General features: G+C 28.3%; 1 protein-coding gene across 1 annotated transcript in view; it reads right to left on the minus strand.

The window, feature by feature from the left end:
- The window catches only part of LOC141301886 (PDZ domain-containing RING finger protein 4), an 83,496-nt gene that overhangs the window by 37,410 nt on the left and 20,531 nt on the right, over positions 1 to 25,555 (minus strand). The window contains exon 2 of the mRNA XM_073832082.1: positions 896 to 1,149. Within this exon, the coding sequence (XP_073688183.1) occupies positions 896 to 1,149 (254 nt within the window). The remainder of the gene's footprint in view (positions 1 to 895; positions 1,150 to 25,555) is intronic.

A 25,555-nucleotide genomic window follows, 5' to 3' on the forward strand; every position in this document is an offset into this window, starting at 1 on the left:
AATTCTTTAGGGCCATGAGTTGAACATGTCCACAGAGTTATGTTCCGATCGGCCTCTGTTAACCTTGTCTAATAGGTGCTCAAAATTCATTGGCTGATGGCGGCCATGTTTTTTTAGATACGCAAATGTCTTCGTAGACCCTTATGGCACATTGGACAAAGACACTGCATACCAATTTTCAGGTCAGTTGGACTAATGTTTGCATAGTTATAGCCATTTTTATGTTTTCTCCATCCTTACAGCGCCACCAAGTGGCATTTTTTTTTATTTGACCAAAGATTGATCTCATTCATGTTTGTTCCGAGTTTGATGAAGACATCTCATTGTGTTCAAAATGTATAGCCTTTTTAGTAAAAGTGGCCCTGACTCTTTCGAACTTTTTAAGTCGAAAGTTTTACTTTTTTTAATAATTATTGATATTCACTGTCCAGGGAACATTTCTGCAGTGGTTCAGCTCCGGTCAGGTGAAAAACCTAGGACTAGTTCGCAAAAGTAGGTTTCGGACAAATTTCAAAAATGTGAAAAATAAGTGAAAATTTCAGCGTTTCTAGAATATTAAAATTAAACGTTTAAATAATGCAACATTTTGGGTAAAAAAAAAAAAACTTTAAATATTGTTCTTATCATGACATATTTTAACATTAGAATATTTCGGGTGAAAAACTGTTGAATGTTGTAACCTTTAGATGATTTATCACAACAAAAAACTGAACATTTTAACATTCTTTGAATGTTCAAAAACATTCAAGTAACATATTTTGGGCGAAAAAATAGAATGTTGTAAGTAACGTTTTAGTAACCTTTAAACAACGTTATAATCACAACAGGCTTTAGAAGTGAATGTTCCCACATGGCTGTTGTAACCTAAATGTGCCGATGCTCCTGCGGCGCTCACCTGTCTGACAGGAGGAAGGGGCAGATATCGGGGACAGGTGGAGTAGCGGGACGGAGTTTGGCCAAAGCCATGATGTGCTCGAAGGTGATCTCCGTCTGCGTGCACACATCCACCAGCTGGACGTCCTGCGCCGACCCTTGACCCCGGGGCACAGGGGTCCGCCGGAGCACCTGCACCACGATGGGGTCTTTAGCGCTGCGTAAGGCTTCCACCGCCTCCTCATGACTGGCTCTGGACAGATCTCTCCCGTTCACCTGCGGACCACAAACACACTCCGATTTCAATCTAAACTAGCACACAATCCACCTCAAGTGTAGATAAGAGCAGCACCAACATCCTGCTAAACGTCTCCTTTAGTGTTCCTCAGAAGAAATACAGGTTTAGGCCTAAAGTTAGGATTTATGTACTTGAAAAAATTATAATATATATTATAATTTCATACATTATAATGCATATATATATATATATATATATATATATATATATATAAAATGTATTTATTGCATGGGTCAAAAACGTTAAGATGTCTACTTCAAAAGAAATTTACAAAAGTGATTTTATGTCCACAGAAAGCACATTAAATGTAAGTAAAGTGTCTACTTTTAAGGATTCAAATACGTTTTTGATGAATAAAATGTCAAACCTTGGTTGAAATAAAACAATGTTTATGTAAAAATTCTAACAACATGCTTATTCTGACCTGTGCATATTAAAATATATATATATAAAAAATTAGGGAGCATGTTAAATTTTATTGTGTTTTAAATGAGTAAAAAATTCTTACTGACAAATGGGCAAAACCTAGAATAGTGCCACATTTATATATACAAGTATACATATAAGTAGAATTACAGCTAATTAGTTTTTAGGGTTAAAGTAATTGTCTTTTAATGTCATAAATTGATTTTTGCTGTAAATATGCAAATATGACAAGATTGACACTGAATGACATTTTAGTGAGTGTCTTCTGTAGGGAAAAATGTATGATATTTATTTATTGCTCAGAAAAACAAAAACAAAAATGCAATGAAACTAAACCGAAAACTTTTACAGATTTTTTTTTTTTTTTTTAGAAAAACTACAATTTAAAGCAGTATTACACTTATTTTTAAGCTTAAACCCTTTTCCGTCTTTGACCCGCATATAAAATGTAGTTTAACTTTAGTTTGTACTAAAATACCAAAACTGAAATAAAAATGAATGAAAACTATATAGACATATTCAAAATATTAATAATTAGTATTATTATTTATCATAACATTCATTTTTGTTTCATTTAGTTTAACTTGATGTACTAAAATAACGAATTACTCAAAACTATACAGACATATTCAAAATAATAACAAAAATAATAAATATTATTAGTATTATTTCTCAAAACACTTATTTTTTTCCATTTAGTTCAGCTTTATGTACTTAACTAAAACTGAAATAAAAATTAACCAAAACTATATAGACACATACAAATAATAATAATGATATTTATTTTTATTATTATTTCTCATGACATATTTCATTTAGTTTATCCTTATGTGCTAAAATATCAAAATAAAACTGAAATAAAAAAATAATCAAAACTATACAGACATTTTCAAAATAATAACAAAAATATAATAATAATAATTATTATTATTATTATTTCTCAAAACATTTATTTTTTTCCATTTAGTTTAACTTTATGTACTTAACTAAAACTGAAATAAACATTGACTAAAACCATACAGAAACATAAAAATAACAATAATAATAATGATATTTATTTTTATTATTCATGTTTATTTCACATGAACATGTTTATTTCATTTAGTTTATCCTTATGTACTAAAATAACAAACTAAAACTGAAATAAAAAATAATCAAAATTATATAGATAAAATTATATAATAATAATAATAGTTTATATCTCACAATTCTAAGAAAAGAGTTAGTATTGAGAAATAAAAATTTGCAATTACTTTTATTATTTTTTTATTAAGTGGCTGAAACAGGCTTCCCTAAATTTTAGTACCACTGAGATACAGCTATAGTTTTTAATGATATTTTTTCATTTTAATTGAGTAATTTTGTTGTGTTTTTGTTATTTTTACTAGTTTTTTTTTATTTAAATCAATTTTAGTATTTTAGTACAAGTTAAACAATTTAAATGACAAATGTTGCAGCTCAAATTAAAGTTTTTTTTATATTATATTATATTTTATTTCAGTCAACATTTTATTTTAAATATATAATTTTTTAAGGTTAGTTTTATTATTTAATATAATAAGGCTATAATGAGCATGGTTAAATATGGCAATGAGATTAAAAAAAAATAGGATTTACTGATGATAAATATATAAATCTGTTGATTGTGTATTTAAAGCACATTCAGTTTATTAGCACTATTACAGAAATCGTATGGCTGAGAAACATGATCACGTTAAGTTTATCAGTTTATGTTAAAATGCAATTCAAGAACATAATCCTAAGTTTTGTCCTATATAGTAATTTGATAAATGAGTGAGGAACAGCGTGATGGGGTCCAGAAGAGCAGCATCAGCGCATGTGTATTCATCAGTGAGCTGTAATTAAACACTCATGAATGAATGGAGCAGATTGAGTCTCACAGGACACTGATTGGCTCTTAATGACACACATTATATCACAGCGCCACCGACAAACACTCCAGAGCCTCGTTTAGCTGATCTGGAGAGGTGTCTGCATCAACAAATACTGTTTCATGACGGCCGTTTGAGCTCGAGTGCGGATTATATTCATGTCATTCTTTTATTGGATCATTTCAAACAGTTCATACTGACAATAGATTGAAATAATGAACAGAAATGAGTTTAGTGCTATAAAATGACACCAAAGAAACGTTTTGATTCTGATCTGTTTAAGCAGCTCATGTCAACTTCTGAATCAGCCAATGGAGTGAGGCTGGGCGGGGCTACAGTAGCCTCACTGACCAATGACAGACAGGGGGTGTGTTCAGGAAATATGACTGAAAATTAGATTTTAATTTAGCAATATTTCTCACTGATGCATTCAAATAACTAAAGTTAGAAATTAAATACCAATGAATTAAAACCGTATAGACAAAAAATGATAATTTCAAAAATTAAAAACAACATTTATCTGCCTTTTCATTTAGTTTTACTTAATCAAAAGTATATAGATATAGTCAAAGTAATAATTATTATTTCTTATAACACTTTATTTATTTTAATTTGACTAAAACTGAAATAAAAATTTAACTGTAGACATTCAAAATAATTAAAATAATTATTATTATTATTTCTTGTAACGTTTCTCTCCCATTTATGTACTAAAATAAACTAAAACTGAATTAAAAATTAATCAAAACTATATACATATAAAAAATAATAATCATTATTAATAATATTATTATTTCTAGTAACACTTTTTTGATTTAGTTTAACTTTAATGTACTCAAATAAACTAAAATTTAAATAAAAATTATAACTATATAGACATTCAAAATAATAATAATAACTATTATTATTTTTTGCATAACATGTTTCCATTTAGTTTAACTTTTATTCACTAAAATAACTAAAAAATAAAAAAGGGGAAAAAAATTATTAATTATATGAATACATATTCATAATAATAGTTATAATAATGATTATTATTATTTCTAACATTTTTTTTTATTTAGTTATTTTATGTACTAAAACAATTAAAACTGAGAAATAAAAAATTTAAACTATATAGACATTTAATAATAATAATAATTTGTAATATTTTGCATGACTTTTCTTTATTTCATTTAACCATGTACTAAAATAAAACTGAAAGAAAAAATCATTAAAATGAAATAGACATTCAAAATATTAATACAAATAATAATTAAAAATATTTTTAATGACACTTTTTAAAATTTCATTTAATTTAAACAATTAAAACTATATTTAATATATATTTAAAAATATTTAATTTATATTTAAAAATATATTTAATTATTTAAAAAACTATTTAATTATTTTAAAAAGACTACAATAATAAAAAACGAAACATAAAATTACTAAAACTAGAATTAAAGTGCAATATAAAAATGAAAACTAATTATTATATGAAACTATTAGTGAACAAAAAAAAATCTCAATGATACTAAAATAAGAAAATAAAATATACTATAAACAGACTTCCGGTGCGGTGCTACAACAAGATGGTCGCATAACAGCGAGCTCCTGCAAGTCGGTTAGGAAAAAGTACCTCCTATCATTATAAATAGCGCTGATATCATTTCAATTTAAGTATGGACGGAGGGAGAAAGCTAAGGAGTCAGAGGACGAACAAGAATGATTCACAACAAAACCCAGAAGTGAACGAGTCTACTGAGCACGAGGAAGACGACGACGACAACGGGGAAACAATGCTAGGTGTAGCTAGCACTGATCAGAACGCGCTGCTTCAAGCACTAGCAATGCTTCATACAGAGTTAAAAGACTTTAAACAAGGAATGAGACGAGACCTGGACGAATTTAAAAACGACGTCAAGAAAGTTCTGAAAGACGACCTCGCGGAGTTTAAAGGTGAAGTTTTGCAGGAGCTCCAGAGCCAAAATGCTAACATAGCTGAGGCACAAACCCGAATAGCTGATGTGGAGTCGGCCTGCTTGGAGATGAAAGAAACGCTACTGGCGGTGGTGAAAGAAAACACGCAGATGCGGGACAAAGTTGTCGATCTGGAGAGCCGTTCAAGACGAAATAACATCAGAATTTACGGGGTGCCAGAAGGAAAAGAAGGAGGATCTGTCATTGAGTTTGTTAACGAGTTGTTTAAACGCCACCTGGCCCTGCCGGAGGGAATCGAGCTCCGTGTCCAGCGGGCACACAGAGCATTAATCCCAAAGCCAGCTGCTGCAGCTTCCCCGAGATCAATAATTGTTCACTTTTTGGAGTTTCACATTAAAGAGTTGGTCCTAAGGAAAGCGTGGCAACAGAAGATTGAGATTAACGGCAAAAGACTTTACTTTGATAACGACTACGCGACAGACGTCATGGAGAGGCGCAAGACATACGGACCCATCAAAGCAGCTCTGAGGGAGAAGGGGATCCGGTACCAGACGCCCTACACGAAGATGCGGGTGCACTGGGACTCCGGTCTGGTGATATACAGCACAGCGGAGGAGGCAGCTCGGGACCTGAACCGACGCGGAATCAGGGTGAAGGTGATGACCAAAGTGAACATCGCAGCGGCCGCGGAGGAGCGTCTGAACGCAGCGATGCCATGGAAACGTACCACCAGCGCTTCTGACAACACAGCTCTACGTGCAAGAGAGAGGCTGACGGAGTTTAGACGAGACACAGACCAAGGGAACCACAATGGATGAAAAGATATAGACTACGTCGCCGGGTGAACCCAAATATTATTATTATTATTTTCTACTTCAAAAAGATATTTATTTTTGTAATATAGAGTGTTAGTACACACACATCTGGGTCATACTATTTAATGACTCACGACTTAAGTTTATAGATCAGTAAAACCGATAAGAGGGAGAGTTCTGTAGCAAGCACTAAATGTTGGACAATTCTAGTATTTGTGGGTTTTTTCTCACAACTAGGGAGGGCCCCTACTACAGTGAGGCACTAAACCCTCCTCCCACCAACAGGGACCACAAGGGATGGATAAGTACATCTCCTTTTTGGAAGCCACTTTGTTCAGTGTTCAACTGTTGTTCTTTGATTTTGTTTTTTATGTTCAGAGTTGGATTGCCGCACAAACTCATTAGAAATGATAGAGTATAATATTAAAATACTGTCGTTGAATATTAACGGTTTAAATAATCCTGTGAAACGGCAGAAGGTGATGACAAAATTAAAGAAGGATAAATCACAGATTATTTTTTTACAAGAAACACACCTGTCTAGTCAGGAAAGTGAAAAGCTTAAAAGGTTTGGCTATACCAACTCATTTCATAGTTCATTCCGCCATGGATGTAGAAGAGGTGTGATCATACTTATCCCCAACACAGTGAAATTTGAATGTATCAAAAAAATTAGTGATAAAGAAGGGAGATTTATTATTGTGAAGGGAAAACTGGAAAACGAAATGGTGACATTGGTAAACGTATATGCTCCACCTAATAGTGCAAAACAATTCTTTAAAACCTTATTTGATACCATGATTTTAGAAATGGACGGAGTATTAATATGTGGTGGTGACTTTAATATTGTGATGAATAGTAATCTAGATACGACAAACAAGAATAAACATACCAACCATGTTACGAGAATGGTCAAGAGAACACTTAAAGAATTTGGGATAGTTGATACATGGAGGGAGCTACATCCTTCTAAGAGAGATTACACACACTATTCACCCCCTAACAACAGCTATGCTAGAATCGATCACTTCTTTATGAACAAGATTGATTTATATAGGGTAGAGAAGTGTGAAATCCAACAAGCAGATGTATCTGATCATTGTCCGGTTCATCTTGAAGTCAATTTGAAAGTGCAAGAGAAAAATACGTTATGGAGGCTAAACGTGGGAATACTAAATAACAAGTCAAGTGTGGAGGAACTAAAGAAAGACATCATAACCTATCAAAATGAAAATGATAATGGAGAGGTTACCCCTGTTATTTTATGGGACGCTCTTAAAGCAGTTATAAGGGGAAAACTGGTTGCTAAGACGGCAGCAATTAAAAAAAACAGAGAGGAGGATTATAAAAAGGAAAAGGAGAAGCTGTTTGTAACTGAACAGCAACACAAAACCACACAGGACCCCTCATTGCTTCCAAAAATTAAGGAAATTAGGAATAATATAGATAAAATACTAACCACAGAAATTGAAAAGAAGACACGATTTCTAAAACAATCCTATTATGAAGTGGGACCAAGGGCAACCAAATTACTGGCAAAACGTTTAAAAAAACAGCAAGCAGATCGGACAATCCACAAGATAAGGGATACAAGTACGAATCAAATAATTTATGACCCCAAAGAGATTGCAACTCAGTTTATGAACTATTATAGAGACTTGTATAGCCAGCCCCCCTCTGCTGACCTCGACCAAATGAAAGCTTTTCTTGAGAAACTGGACTTACCATCAATTGGAAAAAATCAAAATGACCATCTGACTTCACCCATCACAAAAGCAGAGATAGAGAAAGCAATTAACAAACTAAAAACAAACAAATCCCCCGGCAGTGACGGTCTACCATCCGAATGGTATAAAAAATTTTATGTACAGCTTGTACCTCTACTCGAAAAATCATTCAACTATACACTTGAATACGGTGAAATGCCCCCTTCCTGGAAAGAAGCTGTAATATCAGTGATCCCCAAGAAAAACAACAGTGAGACTTGTTCAGACTATAGACCCATATCACTACTCAATGTTGATTATAAATTGTACACCACAATCATTTCAAAAAGGTACGAATACTTTATCAGTGACATTATCGATGAAGACCAGACGGGCTTTATTAAGGGACGTCAAGCCCAAGATAACATAAGGAGAACCTTACATATTATCAACCATATTCTAAAAAAGGGGAAATGTGCAGCCCTAATAAGCCTTGACGCAGAAAAGGCATTCGATAGCGTAAATTGGACTTTTTTATATCAGGTACTTGAGGAATTCGGACTTAATGACAAAGCAGTCAGATGTATTAAAACACTTTACCAAAACCCGACCGCAAGGATAAGAATAAACGGCAGTCTGACGGAGAGCATAACTTTAGGACGATCTACTAGACAGGGCTGCTGTCTCTCTCCAACCTTGTTTGCAATTTTCATAGAGCCCCTGGCACAAGCAATCAGGCAAAATAGAGATCTTAAAGGAATAGAGGTCGGGGGAGAGGAACATACCATTGGACTTTTTGCTGATGATGTGGTCTGTTTCTTAGAGGACCCAGACACATGCATCCCCATACTAATAAACCAACTAGAGATGTTTGGCTTTTGTTCTGGATACAAGCTTAACTTGTCCAAAACACAGATTCTAACTTTCAACTACTCCCCATCCAAAATTATACAACAAAAACATAAGCTGAACTGGAGAGCAACAAAAATGAAATATCTTGGGGTCACTTTAACACAAAACATTGATGATCTATTTGAAGTTAATTATGCCAAACTGGATAAGGAAATTAAGAGCGATTTGGACAGGTGGGCTATCCTTCCATTAGACATTGGTTCACGAATAGAGACCATAAAAATGAGTGTTCTACCCCGACTTCTTTACCTCTTTCAGTCACTACCCATTGAGATACCCGAAAAACAATTCAGATTGTGGGACAGAATCATTTCAAGGTTTATATGGAATGGTCACAGACCGAGAATCAAATTTGAAACATTACAGATTGGAAAGGATAAGGGGGGTTTGGCACTGCCAAACCTCAAGGGATATTTTCAAGCTGCACAAATTAGACATGTAATTTGTTGGTGTGACAAAGAATATGTAGCCAAATGGAAGAATTTAGAAAAACTGGTACAAGGAAGAGAAATTCAAAGTCTTATTGGAGACAGAGAAGAAACAATGAGTGTAATTAAACAGGTGAATACAGTCACTCAGTTCACGCTAAAACTATGGTTTAATCTGGTACGAAAGTATAAACTAGAGAAAGAGCTCGGACTGCTTCGGTGGATATCTTATGACAAGGGTTTTGCCCCTGGTTCTCTTGACCAAAGATTTAAACAATGGATTCCTAATGGATTAACAGCGATATGTACAGCAATCAAAAATGGGAATTTCATGAGCTTCCAGGAGATTAAACAAAAATATGATTTAAGTAACCAAGATCATTTCAGGTATTTGCAGATAAGGAACTTTTTCAATAAAGAAATAAAAAATAGTGTAAATCTGGACAAAAATTTAATAATCAAAACCATAACTGAGGCCTACAACGGAAAGAAATTCAGAATAATCTCTACAATTTATGGGCATATAATGGAAGCAAGAGGGAATACGACGACATATGTTAAACTGAAGTGGCAGATTGAGCTGGGTGTGAACATATCTGATGATGAATGGTCACATATATGGAAAACACAGCAGTCAACAACATCATCACGTGTTTGGAGATTACATTGCTGGAAAAATTTAATTCGATTTTTTATAACACCCAAAATTAGGAATAAACATACTAAATTACCACAGCCATGCTGGAGAAGCTGTGGAGATGTAAATGTGAACCATTCACATGTGTTCTGGCTCTGTCCTAAAATCACAAAATTCTGGGAAGATGTTCATTTGGCTATAGGCAGAATTTTGGGTTATGATGTATCCAAGTCTTGTACATTATTATATCTTGGTGTCATTACGGAAAATGTTGTGTTGAAAGATGATAGATACATATTGAAAATTATGTTAGTAGCCTGTAAAAAGGCAATCACAAGAAAATGGTACAAGACAGACCCACCGTCACAGGAAGATTGGTTGAAGGTTATGGACGAAATACATATTATGGAACAACTGACTTATAAAATAAGGACTCAAGAGGATCAATACTGCCGGAAGTGGGAGAAATGGACTGAATACATAAAAACGACAGGACAAGGACCATATTGTCATTGAAAATGATCAAACTGTAGATGCATGGTGATCCAACTTGTTCTTTTTTACATTTTATTTTTAATTTTATTTTATTTTTATTTGTTTGTATTGTTGTTGTATAATGTTTAAGCAATGCTAAAGAAAAACAATAAAAAGAAAGTGTCAAAAAAAAAAATATACTATAAACAAACATTTATCTCCCAAATTGCAATTACTGTGATGTGAAAATAAGTATAGGATAAAAAAAAAAAAAAAGAATATGAATAAATAAACAATAAATTAATTCTAATATACTATGAATAAATAAAACAAATATGAATCAATACAAATAAAATAATGAAAATAAATTGTCAAAATGGTATCTTTTACAAAATGCTAGCATTTCTTGTATTTTTGGCCTTGGAGAGATGAAACACTTCACCTTTAAATCTATAGATTTATAATAATTGAACACAAAATTAAATACATAACCACTTCAAAATCCTGCTGAAAAGCGTATCTCTGGCAGAGAAAGTCTTTGCTAAAGCGGCCTTCTGAATAATGGAGCAAATACAAGCGTTTCTTTAAGGTGATCAATTCCCAGAGAAGACGAGCGTCTGAAACCAGACTCAGTTTGAGGTGAATGTAATATAGATGAGTTCATCAGATTGACTGCTGGAGCTGCTCTGAATGAAGCACATTTGTTCTGCATACAACAGACCAGCAGACGCTTGAACAATCATCATCGAACAGTCCAATAGAGTCAAACCAACACCTATACACTGCTGATCCAGCACTTCAGAGACCCCACAGAAGACAAACTATCCAGAAATAACGCTACACACGACAAATAGACACAGCTAATCAAACCAGAGGAATAACGTGTGATGACTAACTTTAAAGTTGGCTTGAAAAAGCCAGAGAGCTTCAAAACATTTGAATAGATTGATCTATTAGTAGCTATAAACTTTCAAGTTTAAATGTTTTGATAAATAGAAAAATAGACAACCAGACAACAGGATGAGCATGTTACTAACATGTTACTAGCATGATTAGCAAGTTACTAGCAAGAATTTAACACGATTAACAAGTTACTAGCATGTTGCTAGCATTATTAACATGTTGTTAACATTTTTCTAACACGATTAGCATGTTGCTATCATGTTTTTCACATTATTAGCATGATGAACAAGTTACTAGCATTATCAGAATGTTACTATAATGTTCTTAGCATGATTAGCAAGTTACTAGCATGTTTTTTCACATGATTAGCATGTTACTAACATGTTCTTAACATGAATAACAAGTTATCAACATGTTGCTAGCATGGTTCAAACATGATTAGCATGTTGCTAGCATGTTTTTCACATGACTAGCATGTTATTAGCATGATTAACAAGTCACTAGCATGTTGCTAGCATAATTCACATGTTACAAGAATGTTCTTAACATGAATAACAAGATACTAGCATGTTCTTAGCACGATTAGCATGTTGCTAACATTTTTCTAACATGATTAGCATGTTGCTATCATGTTTTTCACATTAACATGATGAACAAGTTACTAGCATTATCAGAATGTTACTATAATGTTTTTAGCATGATTAGCAAGTTACTAGCATATTTTTCACATGATTAGCATGTTACTAACATGTTCTTAACATGGATAACAAGTTATCAACATGTTGCTAACATGGTTCAAACATTATTAGCATGTTGCTAGCATGTTTTTCACACGATTAGCATGTTATTAGCATGATTAACAAGTCACTAGCATGTTGCTAGCATGATTAACATGTTACTAGAATGTTCTTAATATGATTAACAAGATACGAGCATGTTCTTAGCACGATTAACTTGTTGCACGATTAGCATGTTGCTATCATGTTTTTCACATGATTAGCATGTTATTAGCATGATTAACAAGTTACTAACATGTTTATTTTGCATGGTTAGCATGTTAATTAACATGTTACTAGAGTGTTCTTAACAAGATTAACAAGATACTAGCATGTTCTTAGCACGATTAAAACGTCGGTAACATGTTTCTAACACGATTAGCATGTTGCTACCATGTTTTTCACATGATTAGCATGTTACTAACACATTCTTAGCATGGATAACAAGGTACTAGCATGTTTCTAGCATAACTAACAAATTATTAACATGTTGCTAGCATGGTTCAAACACGATTAGCATGTTGCTAGCATGTTTTTCACATGATTAGCATGTTAGACAAGTTACTAGCATGTTTCTAATGTTGTTAGAATGTAACTGTAATGCTCTTAGCACGATTATACAGTTACTAGCATGTTTCTAGCATGATTAGCATGTTCTTAGCATGATTAGCAAGTTATCAACATTTTGCTAGCATGTTTCTAACGAAATTAATTTTATTAACATGTCAACAAGATTAACAAGTTACTATCATGTTTTTTAAATTGCATGTTGCTAGCATTTTCTTGGCATGATTAACACGTTAGCATCATGTTTCAAACATTATTAGCATGTTACTAACATGTTCTAAGCATGATTAGCATGCTACTAACATGTTAATAGCATGTTCTTAACACAATGAACATGTTGCTAGCTTTTTTCACGTTTAACATGTTACTGTCATTTGCTAGCATGTTTTAACATGATTAAGATGTTGCTAGCATTTTTTCACATAATGTTACTAGCATGTTCTTAGCATGATTAGCAAGTTACTAACATGATTAACATGTCGTTAGCATGATTAGCAAGTTACTAACATGATTAAAAAGTTACTAGCATGATTCTAGCATGATTAGCAAATGACTAGCATGTTTGTAGCATAATTAACATGTTAATAGCACGTTGTTAACATGATTTAAATAGAATAGAAATATTAGATGAGTTTGAATAGATGATAAATATTCGATAGAATGTTAGTTTGAATGGATCAGAAATAGTTGATAAAAGGGCAGTTTGATTGAGTCTCAAGGGATTGTGGCAGTTTAAATTTGAATTTTGACAGTTGGAGTTTGAATTTTGACAGTTGGAGTTTGAATTTTGACAGTTGGAGTTTGAATAGTGTCGATCAGTTGAACATTCCATCAATGGAAGTCAATGGGATTTTGATGATTTTTAATCTTCAATTTGATGAAAACTATAAGTCGGATCAGTCTGAAAAGATACAGAAACCCAAGTCAAACCAGTCTGAAGGTCTGGGCCAAGTTTGGTGGTTTTTCGAAAACTAAAATAAAAATTGATCAACAGTATTTAGACATTTTAAAATAAAAATAAAAGTTACAAAAACTTCTAAAATGTAAAAAATAAGTAAAAATGAATAAAATAATATAGACATATTTTTATAAAAAATTAGTAAACTTTTAATTAAAATAACATACAAAATTAAAAATGAATACGAAATATAAAAATATGAAAAATGCATAACTAAAAGAGGAAAATTAAAATACAATTACTAAAACTTAATAAATGAAAAAATACTAAATGAACTAAAATGAAAACAGAAAACTAAATAAGTAAAAATGAAAAAAAATAATATAGACTTTTCTTTTTAATTACTGAACTTTTAACTTAACAAGTGAACATAAAAAATATAAAAACATGAAAATAAACTCAAATATGAAAAATGTATAAAAAAAGTCGACATTTAAAAAAACTAAAATGAATAAAAATGACAAAAACAAAATAAAATTATTAAAACTTTAAAATGTATATATTAAAAAAAACAATAATAATAATATTTAAAATAAAAACAAGCAAAATGAAAACAGAACATGAAAATAAAAAACTAAAATTTAAATGAAAACAAATACAAAAATAAAACAAAAAAAGAAAAAATGACAAAGTAACTACAATTACCAAAACTTTATATTCAAAAAAAGCTGACCACGATGGTCTGTAAATTTCAAGTTAATGTTAAATATAAAAAAATTCTATAATGATAATAATAATCATAATATATACATAAAAGTACATAATTTGTATTAAAACACTAAAATAATATTTAAAATATATATTTTTTATCAATGATATACTATTATAAGTTTTTTGTTAATTTTAAATTATTGAAAAACATAATTATTATTATTTGTATTTCAGTTTCAGTTGTTTTTGAACATCAAGTTCAACTGAACGTAAATGAGAAATGCTGTCTTGTGGACTCGCTGAAAGGAAATAAGATTATCATTTTTATTTTATGGTGTTTTAGTTTTTCTGAAGCGTGAGCCAAACATAACCAGATGTTGATCTGATGTTTGTGCTGCAGGTGAATCAATGTTTGCGCTCAACAACAACAACAACAACAACAGTTTTTCAATGAAAATCCTGCAGGGCTTTTCTCTCACAAACACAGAAACAATGAAAGAGCTTTAGATCAACAGCAGAAGTTCAGCTTAGTCTTTTAAGTACACTTAAATGCCTATAAATGACACCAAATTTTGTCAAAAATTATTTCAAAATAGAGTTACTTTCACACAAAAACACTGAAGAAAATAAACACTTCACAATCATGAATCACAGCAAGTCAACACAAGTAGAGAAAAAAAAAACTTTTTTGACAATAACAAAAAAACAATTTTTTTTTTTGATATTTAATAATCATTTATTAATATTCTAGAATTACAATTTATTTATTTAATTTTACCCATTAAGGAAAGACTATTTTAAACAGTTATAAACAGATTAAAATAAAGAAACAATTATAAATAAATCAAATTAAATTATTAAATAAATCAATCAAAAAAAACTACATAATTCTATTAAAATAAGTAAATTATTTAAATGTAAGTTTTAAATTAATATGTAAACCAAAAATGAAATAAAATTAAACAAATTATAAATATGAAATAAATTATAAAATAAAAAAAATGATTAAAGAAATACATAAAAATATATGAAAATATTTAAATAACTAAAACTATATTGAAATGCTGAAAAATACAATAATACAACTACATTACACTTACAATGCTATGCAAATAATTAAATACATTTTAAAACTGTATTAAAATAATGCAAAATAAATACTAATATAACAAATAAATATATATTAAATTATATTAATATAACAGATGCTAAAAAAGAATGATATATAAATAATAATAATTAATTATAAATAATTGAAACTACATTAAAATAATAAATAATATAATAATATTAATATAACAGATGATAAAAAAATATTTTAAAAGTTATATTAAAATTAAATAACCAATGCTAAATAATAAAAATAAATATTATACAATTTAAAAATATAATAAAGAATAAAAATAGAAAACATTAAAATAAAGAAATAATTCAATTCTAATATTGTACATAAATATAACATTATCTATTGAAATAAGTTAACTATGTCAATTTAAAATAAATCTAAATTAAATAAAAATAAAAAACTGATTAAATGAATAAGTGCATAATGAAACATTAAAATAAAGGTATTTTATACATAAATGAAATAAAAAATTCTATTAAAATAATACATTTATTAAATTTAAAATTTAATACATTTAAAATTTAAAAATAAACTGATTAAAATAAAGAAATAAAAAATAATACATCATTCTATCAAAATTAGCAAATTAATTACTTTTAAAATAAATAAAAAATAAATTAAATTAAAACTTCGATTAAAATGAATAGGTAAATGATGAAACATTTAAATAAAGCAATAAATAAATAAATAAAACATTATTTTATTAAAATAAGTAAATTAATTACATTTATAATATATTACAATTAAATAAATAATAATAAAGATTAGATTAAAATAAAGTTAACGGTAAAACAGATAAAAAAAGAAATAATTTAATAAGAAATAATAAAACAATACATAATTCTATTGAAACAAGTAAATTAATTACATTTAAAATAAATAAAAAATAAACCAATTATAAAAATTGATCAATAGATCAATAAGTAAACAACAAAATGATTCAAATAAATAAATTATAAACAAGTAAATAAAACGTTATTAAAATAAGTTAATTAATTACATTTAAAATAAAATAAAATAAAATAAAATAAATGCTAAAAATAGATGAATAAGTTAAGTGTAAAACAGATTAAAATACAGATATAATTAAATTATAAGCAAAGTTGACAAAAATAATACATAATTCTATTAAAATAAACAAATGAATTAATTTTTAAATGAATAAGTAAACAACAAAACAGATTAAAATTAAGAAATAATAAAACATTCTATTAAAACAAGTAAATTAATTACATTTAAAATAAATTAAATTAAAAAATTAAAATTAAATAAATGATAAATGAATGAGTAAACAACAAAAATGGTAAGGGTAAAACAGATTAAAATACAGCTATAATTAAATTATAAGCAAAGTTGATAAAAAAATACATAATTCTATTAAAACAATAAATGAATTAATCTTAAAATGAGTAAGTAAACAACAAAACAGATTAAAATGAAGAAATAATGAAATAAGCAAATTAATAAAACATTTTTCTGTTAAATGTAAGTTAATTACATTAAAAATACATTAAAATTAAATAATTAAATAAATGATAACATAGATGAAAGACAATGAAATTATAAATAAATAAAAAAACAATTACTAAATAATATAATAATATAATATAAATAATAAATGCAAATTAATTAACTCCACTTAAATAAAAAATAATAAATTAAGAATACAAATTAGATTAAAATGAATAACGATGAAACATTTAAATAAAGGAATAAATAAACAAAACTAAATGTGAATCTACACTGTAAAAAAGTTGATCAATTTCAACTTAACTTAAGTTTGGCAGCTGCCTGAAAACTTTAAGCTAAACCAACTTAATTCATTTAAACGCACAAGTTAAATCAACTCATTTTTATTGTAATAAGTTAAAATTACTTGTAGTTTTAAGCTGATTTAACTTAAAAAAACTGAAGGCAGCTGCTGAACTTAGATTTTTAAGTTGAATCTGGTGAAAACTTTTTATAGTTTAGTGACTAAATAACCAGTGTTTACCTGTTGAAACTCACTGCTAGGACTCGACAGGTGGTGGTCTGGGAATTATGTGATGCTTGACTAATAAAAGAAGGCTTTATTTCCCATAATCACCTGCAGCATGCGGCTCTGAAGCTTTCAGGTGAGAGAAATCGTCCTCCATTAAAGCCAAGACACGTTTACAGCCTGAAGCCCAAACAAACGACAGCGTCTCTCTTTGTCTCCATCTGTCTTTAATTCGTGAAATCTGCCCTCAAACACTCTTATATAAAAAACTGGCCTTTCAATCTGGGCTGGAAAAGTGACTCAATAAGAAAACAAACAATAAGTAAAAATACTAAAATAAACGTAAAAATTAATTACATTTTTAATTCTATTAAAAACATAAATATATTAAAATAATGTGGCAAATAAAAATTTAATAAATACGTCACACAATTATATTAAAATATTTTTTAAATATATATAAAAAATATTTAAGTAAATAATACTTAAATATAAAATTTATTAAATAATATAAAATGGTATTTCAGTGACAAAACCTGAAAAATATAATTAGATAAAAATAAATTAATAATAATAATAATAAAATTAATTATTATAAAAACATAAATATATTGAAATAATGTGGCAAATAAAATTAAATAAATATATTTAAATTAGAATTATATTAAAATAATTAATAAATATAATCAAATATAAGTAAAAATATTAAAATAAATGTAACCCATAAAACATAACTATATTAAAATAGTATGGGTAATAAAAATTAAATAAATATTTAAGTAAATAATACTTAAATGGAAACATTTAATATTTAATAATTAAAACTGTATTTAAATGGCAAAACCTGAAAAATACAACTATATTTAAATAAGTAAAATAACAAGTGTTAAACATCTAAATAATGTCACAAGTAAATAATAAAATTATATTAAAATAATTAATAAATATAAAACGTTTAAGTAAATAATACTTAAATATAAAATTAAATAAGAAAACTGTATTTAAATGACAAAACCTGAAAATACATTTATATTTAAATAAAAAAATAAATAGTTGAAAGTACATTAAAATAACAAGTGTTGAACATAAAATTGTATAAAAATAATTAAATAAATGTAAAAAAACTGTATTAAAATAATGATAAAAATTAATATAACAAATGCTAAAAAATAAAATAAAAAGAAGAGGGGGAAAATGATATTAAAATACATAAAATGTTATTTATATTAATTATATTAAAAGTACATACATATATTAAAATAATGCAGTACAGAAAAATATAATAAATAATAAAATCACATAAAAATAGTTAATAAATATTGAAAATAATTCAGTAAATAATACTTAAAATATTAATTAACCTAAAGCAATTTTAAAACTATATTAAAAATAAGAGATGCTAAAAATAGATTATGTAAATAAATCAAAACGTCAAAAGGAAAAAAAATAAAAAGTTATTTTTAAAATACATAATAAAATGATATTAAATATTATTTATATTAAAAATACATAATTATATTAAAATAATGCAGTACACATAAATTAAATAAATAATAAAATGGCATTAAAATATTTAAGTAAATAATAATTCTATATAAAAATAATTAATTAAAACAATAAAATTATTTTAAAATAATGTAATGTTTGAAACTGTTTTCAAATAATGCTAAAAAATAAATAATACCTAAATAAAATATTAAAATTAATATAACATGCTAAAATAGGATTATATGCAAATAATATGTAAGTAAAAAATGTTAAACAAAATTATATCAAAATAAATATTTTAAACTACATTAAAATAACAAATACTACAATTAAAACACATTAAAATAAACGTGAATTTATTAATAAATAAATATAGAGTAGAAATTTAAAAATAAATGAGAAAAAAAACAAATAAAACTTAATAGAAAATAAAAAAAATCTAATTATATAAACATTTAATTTAGAAATAAATGAATAATATAATTTGATTTCTATAAACCAAGTTTTTTAATAAATATTTAATTTATTTGCATCAAACTATTTCATTTTTAAATCAAATTTTATTGTTCTAATATTTTGTATTAATTCATAGAAATTAAATTATATTGTTCATTTATTTCTAAATTAAATGTTTTATAAATGTTATATATTATAAAATGTTTATATATAATTTTTCTATACTAAATATTTTATTTTATTGATTTTGTGTTATCTACAATAACCTGTCAACTGAATCAATTACACAAACGAACGAATCAATGTAAATGACTCTCGTCTTGACTGGAGAAGTGAATGACACTCATGATTAAGAGCATAAACGCTCCTCAAGCGTCTAAGATCATCTCCAGACGTCTGAGACGTGACAAACCCATGATAAATCGAGAGGATTCGTTCATAAGGAGCAGCTCCAGACTCATGAGGATCTGCCAGCGAACGCTTTCCAAAAGCTGAAGCCAAAGTGAAAGAGCGTCAGACATCTGCTCACATTCATCTGCTGTTTACTCACTGATGAGGATAATTACTGAGGAGTAAAGCGTCTGCTCCAGGGCCAGTCTTCAGACACTTACAGTCAGTTTCTCCTCATCCTCTCAGTAAAGACAGCAGTGGATCTGGACTGAAGACCATAAACCTGCAAACGTTCAGAGACGTGATGCAACTCCACGAAATCATGAGCTCAAATCATCCTGAATCAACACACACCACACACTGGTCCATGCCAAAACTGAGATATATATTTGACTAAATAAAGACCCGACTAAAAGGCTGAAATAACATTATTCATATTATGTGTGGAATATTAGGCTATTTGGAAAGTTTTTTCTATTACATTACATCACTGTCCTTTTACATTTATTTTAATTGTTTATTTGTAATTATTTATTTCAATTACAATGTTTAATTTTGATTTATTTATTTAAACAAACACATGTAATTGAAATAAATAATATATAATTTAATTTACTTTATAAATAATAAAATAACATTTTAATTCAATAAGATAAATTCTATTGTTCATTTATTTTCTAAATTATTTTATTCTAATCAATTTAAATTATATTTATTTATTTACTTCCAACTGTATTTGTTTTTTATGAATTTGTAACTTGTTTATATCAAAGTTTATTTAGTTTAATCAAATTTGTTATTGTTTTTTAAATCAAATGTATTCTAATATTTTGTGTTTATTCATATGAAACAATTATTTTATTCTTTTATTTCAATTGTAATTAAATAACTAAGTTTTATTTAACTCTATTTCATTTTTAAAACTAATTTTATTCTAATATTTTGTATGAATTCATATAAAACATTATATTATTAATTTATTTCTAAATTAAATGTTTTTAATTTAATATCATTTCTATTTTAATAAATAAATACAAATATATTTATTTGCCTCAAACTATATTTGATTTATAAATCAAATGTTTTATTCTAATATTTTGTATTCATTTATAGAAATCAAATTATATTGTTCATTTATTTCTAAATTAAATGTTATTATTATAATCAATTTTAATTATATAAATACATTTCATTTTAATACTTATTTATTTAAATCAAACTATTTGATTTTGAAATCAAATTTGTATTATTCTAATATTTTGTATTAATTTATACACATCAAATAATATTGTTCATTCATTTCTAAATTAAATGTTTTATTCTAATCCATTTTAATTATATAACTTTTATTTTAAGTTTAAGTTTTATTTTAATACATATTTTAATTTATTTACACAAAACTTAGCTTTTTTTTAAATCAAGTTTTATTATTCTAATATTTTGTAATAATTTATGGAAATCAAATTATATTGTTCATTTATTTCTAAATTAAATGTTATTCTATTCAATTTTAATTATATACATTTTATTTAAATACATATTTATTTACATCAAACTATTTTATTTTTTTTAAAATTGTATTATTCTAATATTATGTATTAATTTATAGAAATAAAAAGACTATATATACTAATATATTTATTTTTATAAATCAAATTATATTATTTTAATACCTTTTGTTATTTAATTAAATCAAATTCATATTCAATTTCACTTCTGTTTCATCTTAATCGAGTTTTGTCATTGCTATTCATTTTTTCTATATTGTTTATTTTTAGTGTTTTAGGGAATTTAGTTTGAGTTATTTTAGCACTTCAAGTTAAACTAAACAAAAGTGAGAAATGTTTCATTGAAATCATTTGTTTTATTTTTTATGTATAAAATCTAATTTATCTAAATCAAATTACATTATTAATTTATTTTTAAATCGAATATTTTAATGAAAGTATATAAATCAATATATAAATGTGTATAAATGTAATTATATTATTCATTTATTAATTAAATAGTCAACATTTTTTATAATAAAAAAATATATATTTATAATTGTTATTTGTTTTAATACATTACTCGTTATTTCGCTAATCAAGCTGATTTGTTTAATTTATAGTTTTTTTTTTTTAATCAAATTTAGTTAGCTAGTTAAGATATAAAGTCAGTGAGTTATCTTTAATTCTCTCATTTTTTTTTTACACTGTTTCACTTTGTTCCCTGGTTTGTAAAAGGCCGGATCTACAATAAAGCGGAGCGGACTTGAGCAGGAAAACTCATGTTTGGAGGTCGTTTATTCCCCATAATGCCCTGCAGGTGTGTCAGATGGAGTGTTTTCCCACAAGTCTTTGAGACGGGGAGGTATTTCCTCACAGTCTGGAGGGTTTCTGACCTTTCCTGCTCATCATTGATTAATGCTGGATTTCTCCTGTAGCCACGTCTGAAAGTTTCCTGCATTCTCTCTCTCAGTCTCTCTCGCCGCCAGCGTTACTCAACCATCACACATGCCACAAACTAAATAGTTCAAATACTATACCAGGAATAAAACCTAGTACACATATCTCGCTTTGTTTCATAATTACAGTGTATATGTTTTTCATTATTTACCTCAAAAGAAAGAAAGTTAACTGTGACAACATGCCCCGTAGGTGGGGTACATTGTAACAGCTGTGACAGCTTAAATTAAAACAAAATGAAATAAAATGAACAACCTTTTCAAATAAAATAAAGGCTTTTTTTTAAGAATTAATAATCTAATTTTGGAGTTTGAGAATGAACACACGGCTGTACAGTATAGTTCAAAACAATGAGTTTTCTCATTAAAATCAATAAAAGAAAACTGTATTTGATTTTTAAATCAAATTTTATTATTCACATTTTTTGTATGAATTCAAATAAAACATTATATTATTAGTTTATTTCTAAATTAAATATTATTCTAATCAATTTGAATTGCATAACTTATAAGTTTTATTTTCATAAATATTTTATTTATTTATAAAATTTTATTTTATAAATAAAAAAAAATTTAAATTAAAAAATTTAATAAAAAATGTAATTTTTTTTTATTCTAACACTGTGTTATAAAAAAACTTTTATTGTTCATTTATTTCTAAATTAAACATTTAAAAAACTTGTGGAGCATTTTTTTGGTTTGTTAAATAAAAGTTTTTGTTTTTTTGTAACGAACAGCGCCCAGCGGAAGACCGATCATAGTCTGTTTGATAAATTTGCCTTCTCAAATCATCACGACTTGCCTAAAATCTCTAAATTAGTATAAACAGTGAATATAAACAGTTCAAGTATAAAACAATGTTAGTGTAAAGGTTAAACCTAGATATATGTGTGCTATTAGGTGCATATCCAATAGTTGATAATAGTGCAGTAAATGAAAGCTAAAGCCGCTTTGCAGGACATGGAGGCGCCAGCACCATCACTTGCATTGTTTCAGTGGAAGCAATTTAAAATTATCCATCATTTTTGCTCACAAAAGAGTATCATTGAAACTGTAAAGGGTGTACTTTTATCTGTGTGCACTCAACAAAACGTTACAAAAAGGGCTTTTATAAAATAAAGAAAACACACATGATTCTTGAACAGGAGCGCTTCGCAAAAATGAACCGAAACTCAGCGAATACATGCCTCACAGACATGATAAATATACCTATAAAAAGCTTTAAATTACTACTTAACGACATAAAACAAAACTCTTTCTTTGTGTAATCCGCAAAGATGCATTTCTCTCTAAATGTGCGTCCAAAAAGGAGATTGCCAGTCAGGATCTTTGTGACACTGACTCAGAATACACTAGTTTATTAATAAATAAGTCAAACATGTCCTTACCCCCCCCCCCCCCAACAACAAATTAATTGTCATTTATTTGTGTTATTTATCTTTGTGGCAAGTTTCAGCCTATCGCGTGGGCCTGAATGCAGATCTCTTCCAGCTGCACTGAAGGCAAGCGGCAACCTCCCGCTCTCTCTATTGAAACCAACACAGAAGTGACTTAAACTGCAATTCATGGACTGGCTGCAAAAGGGAGTCAGTCCCATAGATGCCCCATGTTAAAATGCCCAACTTTTCAGCGGAAAAAAAAATATATTTTTAGAGCCTGGTTCAAAAAGTGGGTTTTGGTCTAAAACTTGACTCTTCTGTAGTTATATCGTGTACTAAGACCAGTGGAAATGCAAAGCTTCAAGTTTCTAGGCTGATAAGATTAGGAACTACACTTCCATTCCGGCGTAATAGTCAAGGAAGTTTGCTGCCGTAATAAGGCTGAAGCAGGAGCAGTAATATCACACAACACATGTGCAAATGCTAAACTAGCCGGGAACTCATTTCTGATATTACTCCGCCTGCTTCGGCCATATTACTGCAGCAAACGTCCTTGACTATTACGCCGGAATGGAGTGTAGTTCCTAATCTTATCCATATTTTTTACAGTCTATGGCCGAAGGACACTAAACACCGTCCGAGTCGGTCTCGAAAGTGAAAGCGAAAGTGAAGTCTGGTGTTGTTTCCACCAGCGTCACATTTTTTCTTCATCATAATTGAAGGACGTCTAAAATATACAAATAAGGAGAAGCCTAAAACAGATTAAACCGATGCCTGTTCCGCGTCTGAACTATGTGAAAACTGGCCTGAAGCCCTAAGGGAGCAAAAAAGTCAGGAAATATTTAAACCATGCGTGTTACAGGTAACCTTGCATAAGCTTGTGCCCTGTGCTCCCCTTTACAGTCATTAGACACAAATATAAGAGCACAAAATAATAGGGCTGGGTATTGTGATTCGATTCAATTGCGATTCGATTCTTATTTTTGTGGTTTCGATTCGATTTCGATTCGATTCGATTCTTATTTTTGTGGTTTCGATTCGATTCGATTTCGATTCGATTTGATTCTTATTTTTGTGGTTTAGGTTCGATTTCGATTCGATTCAATTCGATTCTTATTTTTGTGGTTTCGATTCGATTTCGATTCGATTCTTATTTTTGTGGTTTCGATTCGATTTCGATTAGATTCGATTCTTATTTTGTGGTTTCGATTCGATTTCGATTCGATTCTTATTTTTGTGGTTTCGATTCGATTTCGATTCGATTCTTATTTTGTGGTTTCGATTCGATTTCGATTCGATTCTTATTTTGTGGTTTCGATTCGATTTTGATTCGATTCTTATTTTTGTGGTTTCGATTCGATTTCGATTCGATTCGATTCTTATTTTTGTGGTTTCGATTCGATTCGATTTCGATTCGATTTGATTCTTATTTTTGTGGTTTAGGTTCGATTTCGATTCGATTCAATTCGATTCTTATTTTTGTGGTTTCGATTCGATTTCGATTCGATTCTTATTTTTGTGGTTTCGATTCGATTTCGATTAGATTCGATTCTTATTTTGTGGTTTCGATTCGATTTCGATTCGATTCTTATTTTTGTGGTTTCGATTCGATTTCGATTCGATTCTTATTTTGTGGTTTCGATTCGATTTCGATTCGATTCTTATTTTGTGGTTTCGATTCGATTTTGATTCGATTCTTATTTTTGTGGTTTCGATTCGATTTCGATTCGATTCTTATTTTTGTGGTTTCGATTCGATTTCGATTCGATTCTTATTTTTGTGGTTTCGATTCGATTCGATTTCGATTCGATTTGATTCTTATTTTTGTGGTTTCGATTCGATTTCGATTCGATTCTTATTTTTGTGGTTTCCATTCGATTTGATTCTTATTTTTGTGGTTTAGGTTCGATTTCGATTCGATTCAATTCGATTCTTATTTTTTGTGGTTTCGATTCGATTTCGATTCGATTCTTATTTTTGTGGTTTCGATTCGATTTCGATTAGATTCGATTCTTAATTTGTGGTTTCGATTCGATTTCGATTCGATTCTTAT

This window comes from Garra rufa, chromosome 25 (assembly GCF_049309525.1).
Source record: "Garra rufa chromosome 25, GarRuf1.0, whole genome shotgun sequence".
Classification (NCBI taxonomy): domain Eukaryota; kingdom Metazoa; phylum Chordata; class Actinopteri; order Cypriniformes; family Cyprinidae; genus Garra; species Garra rufa.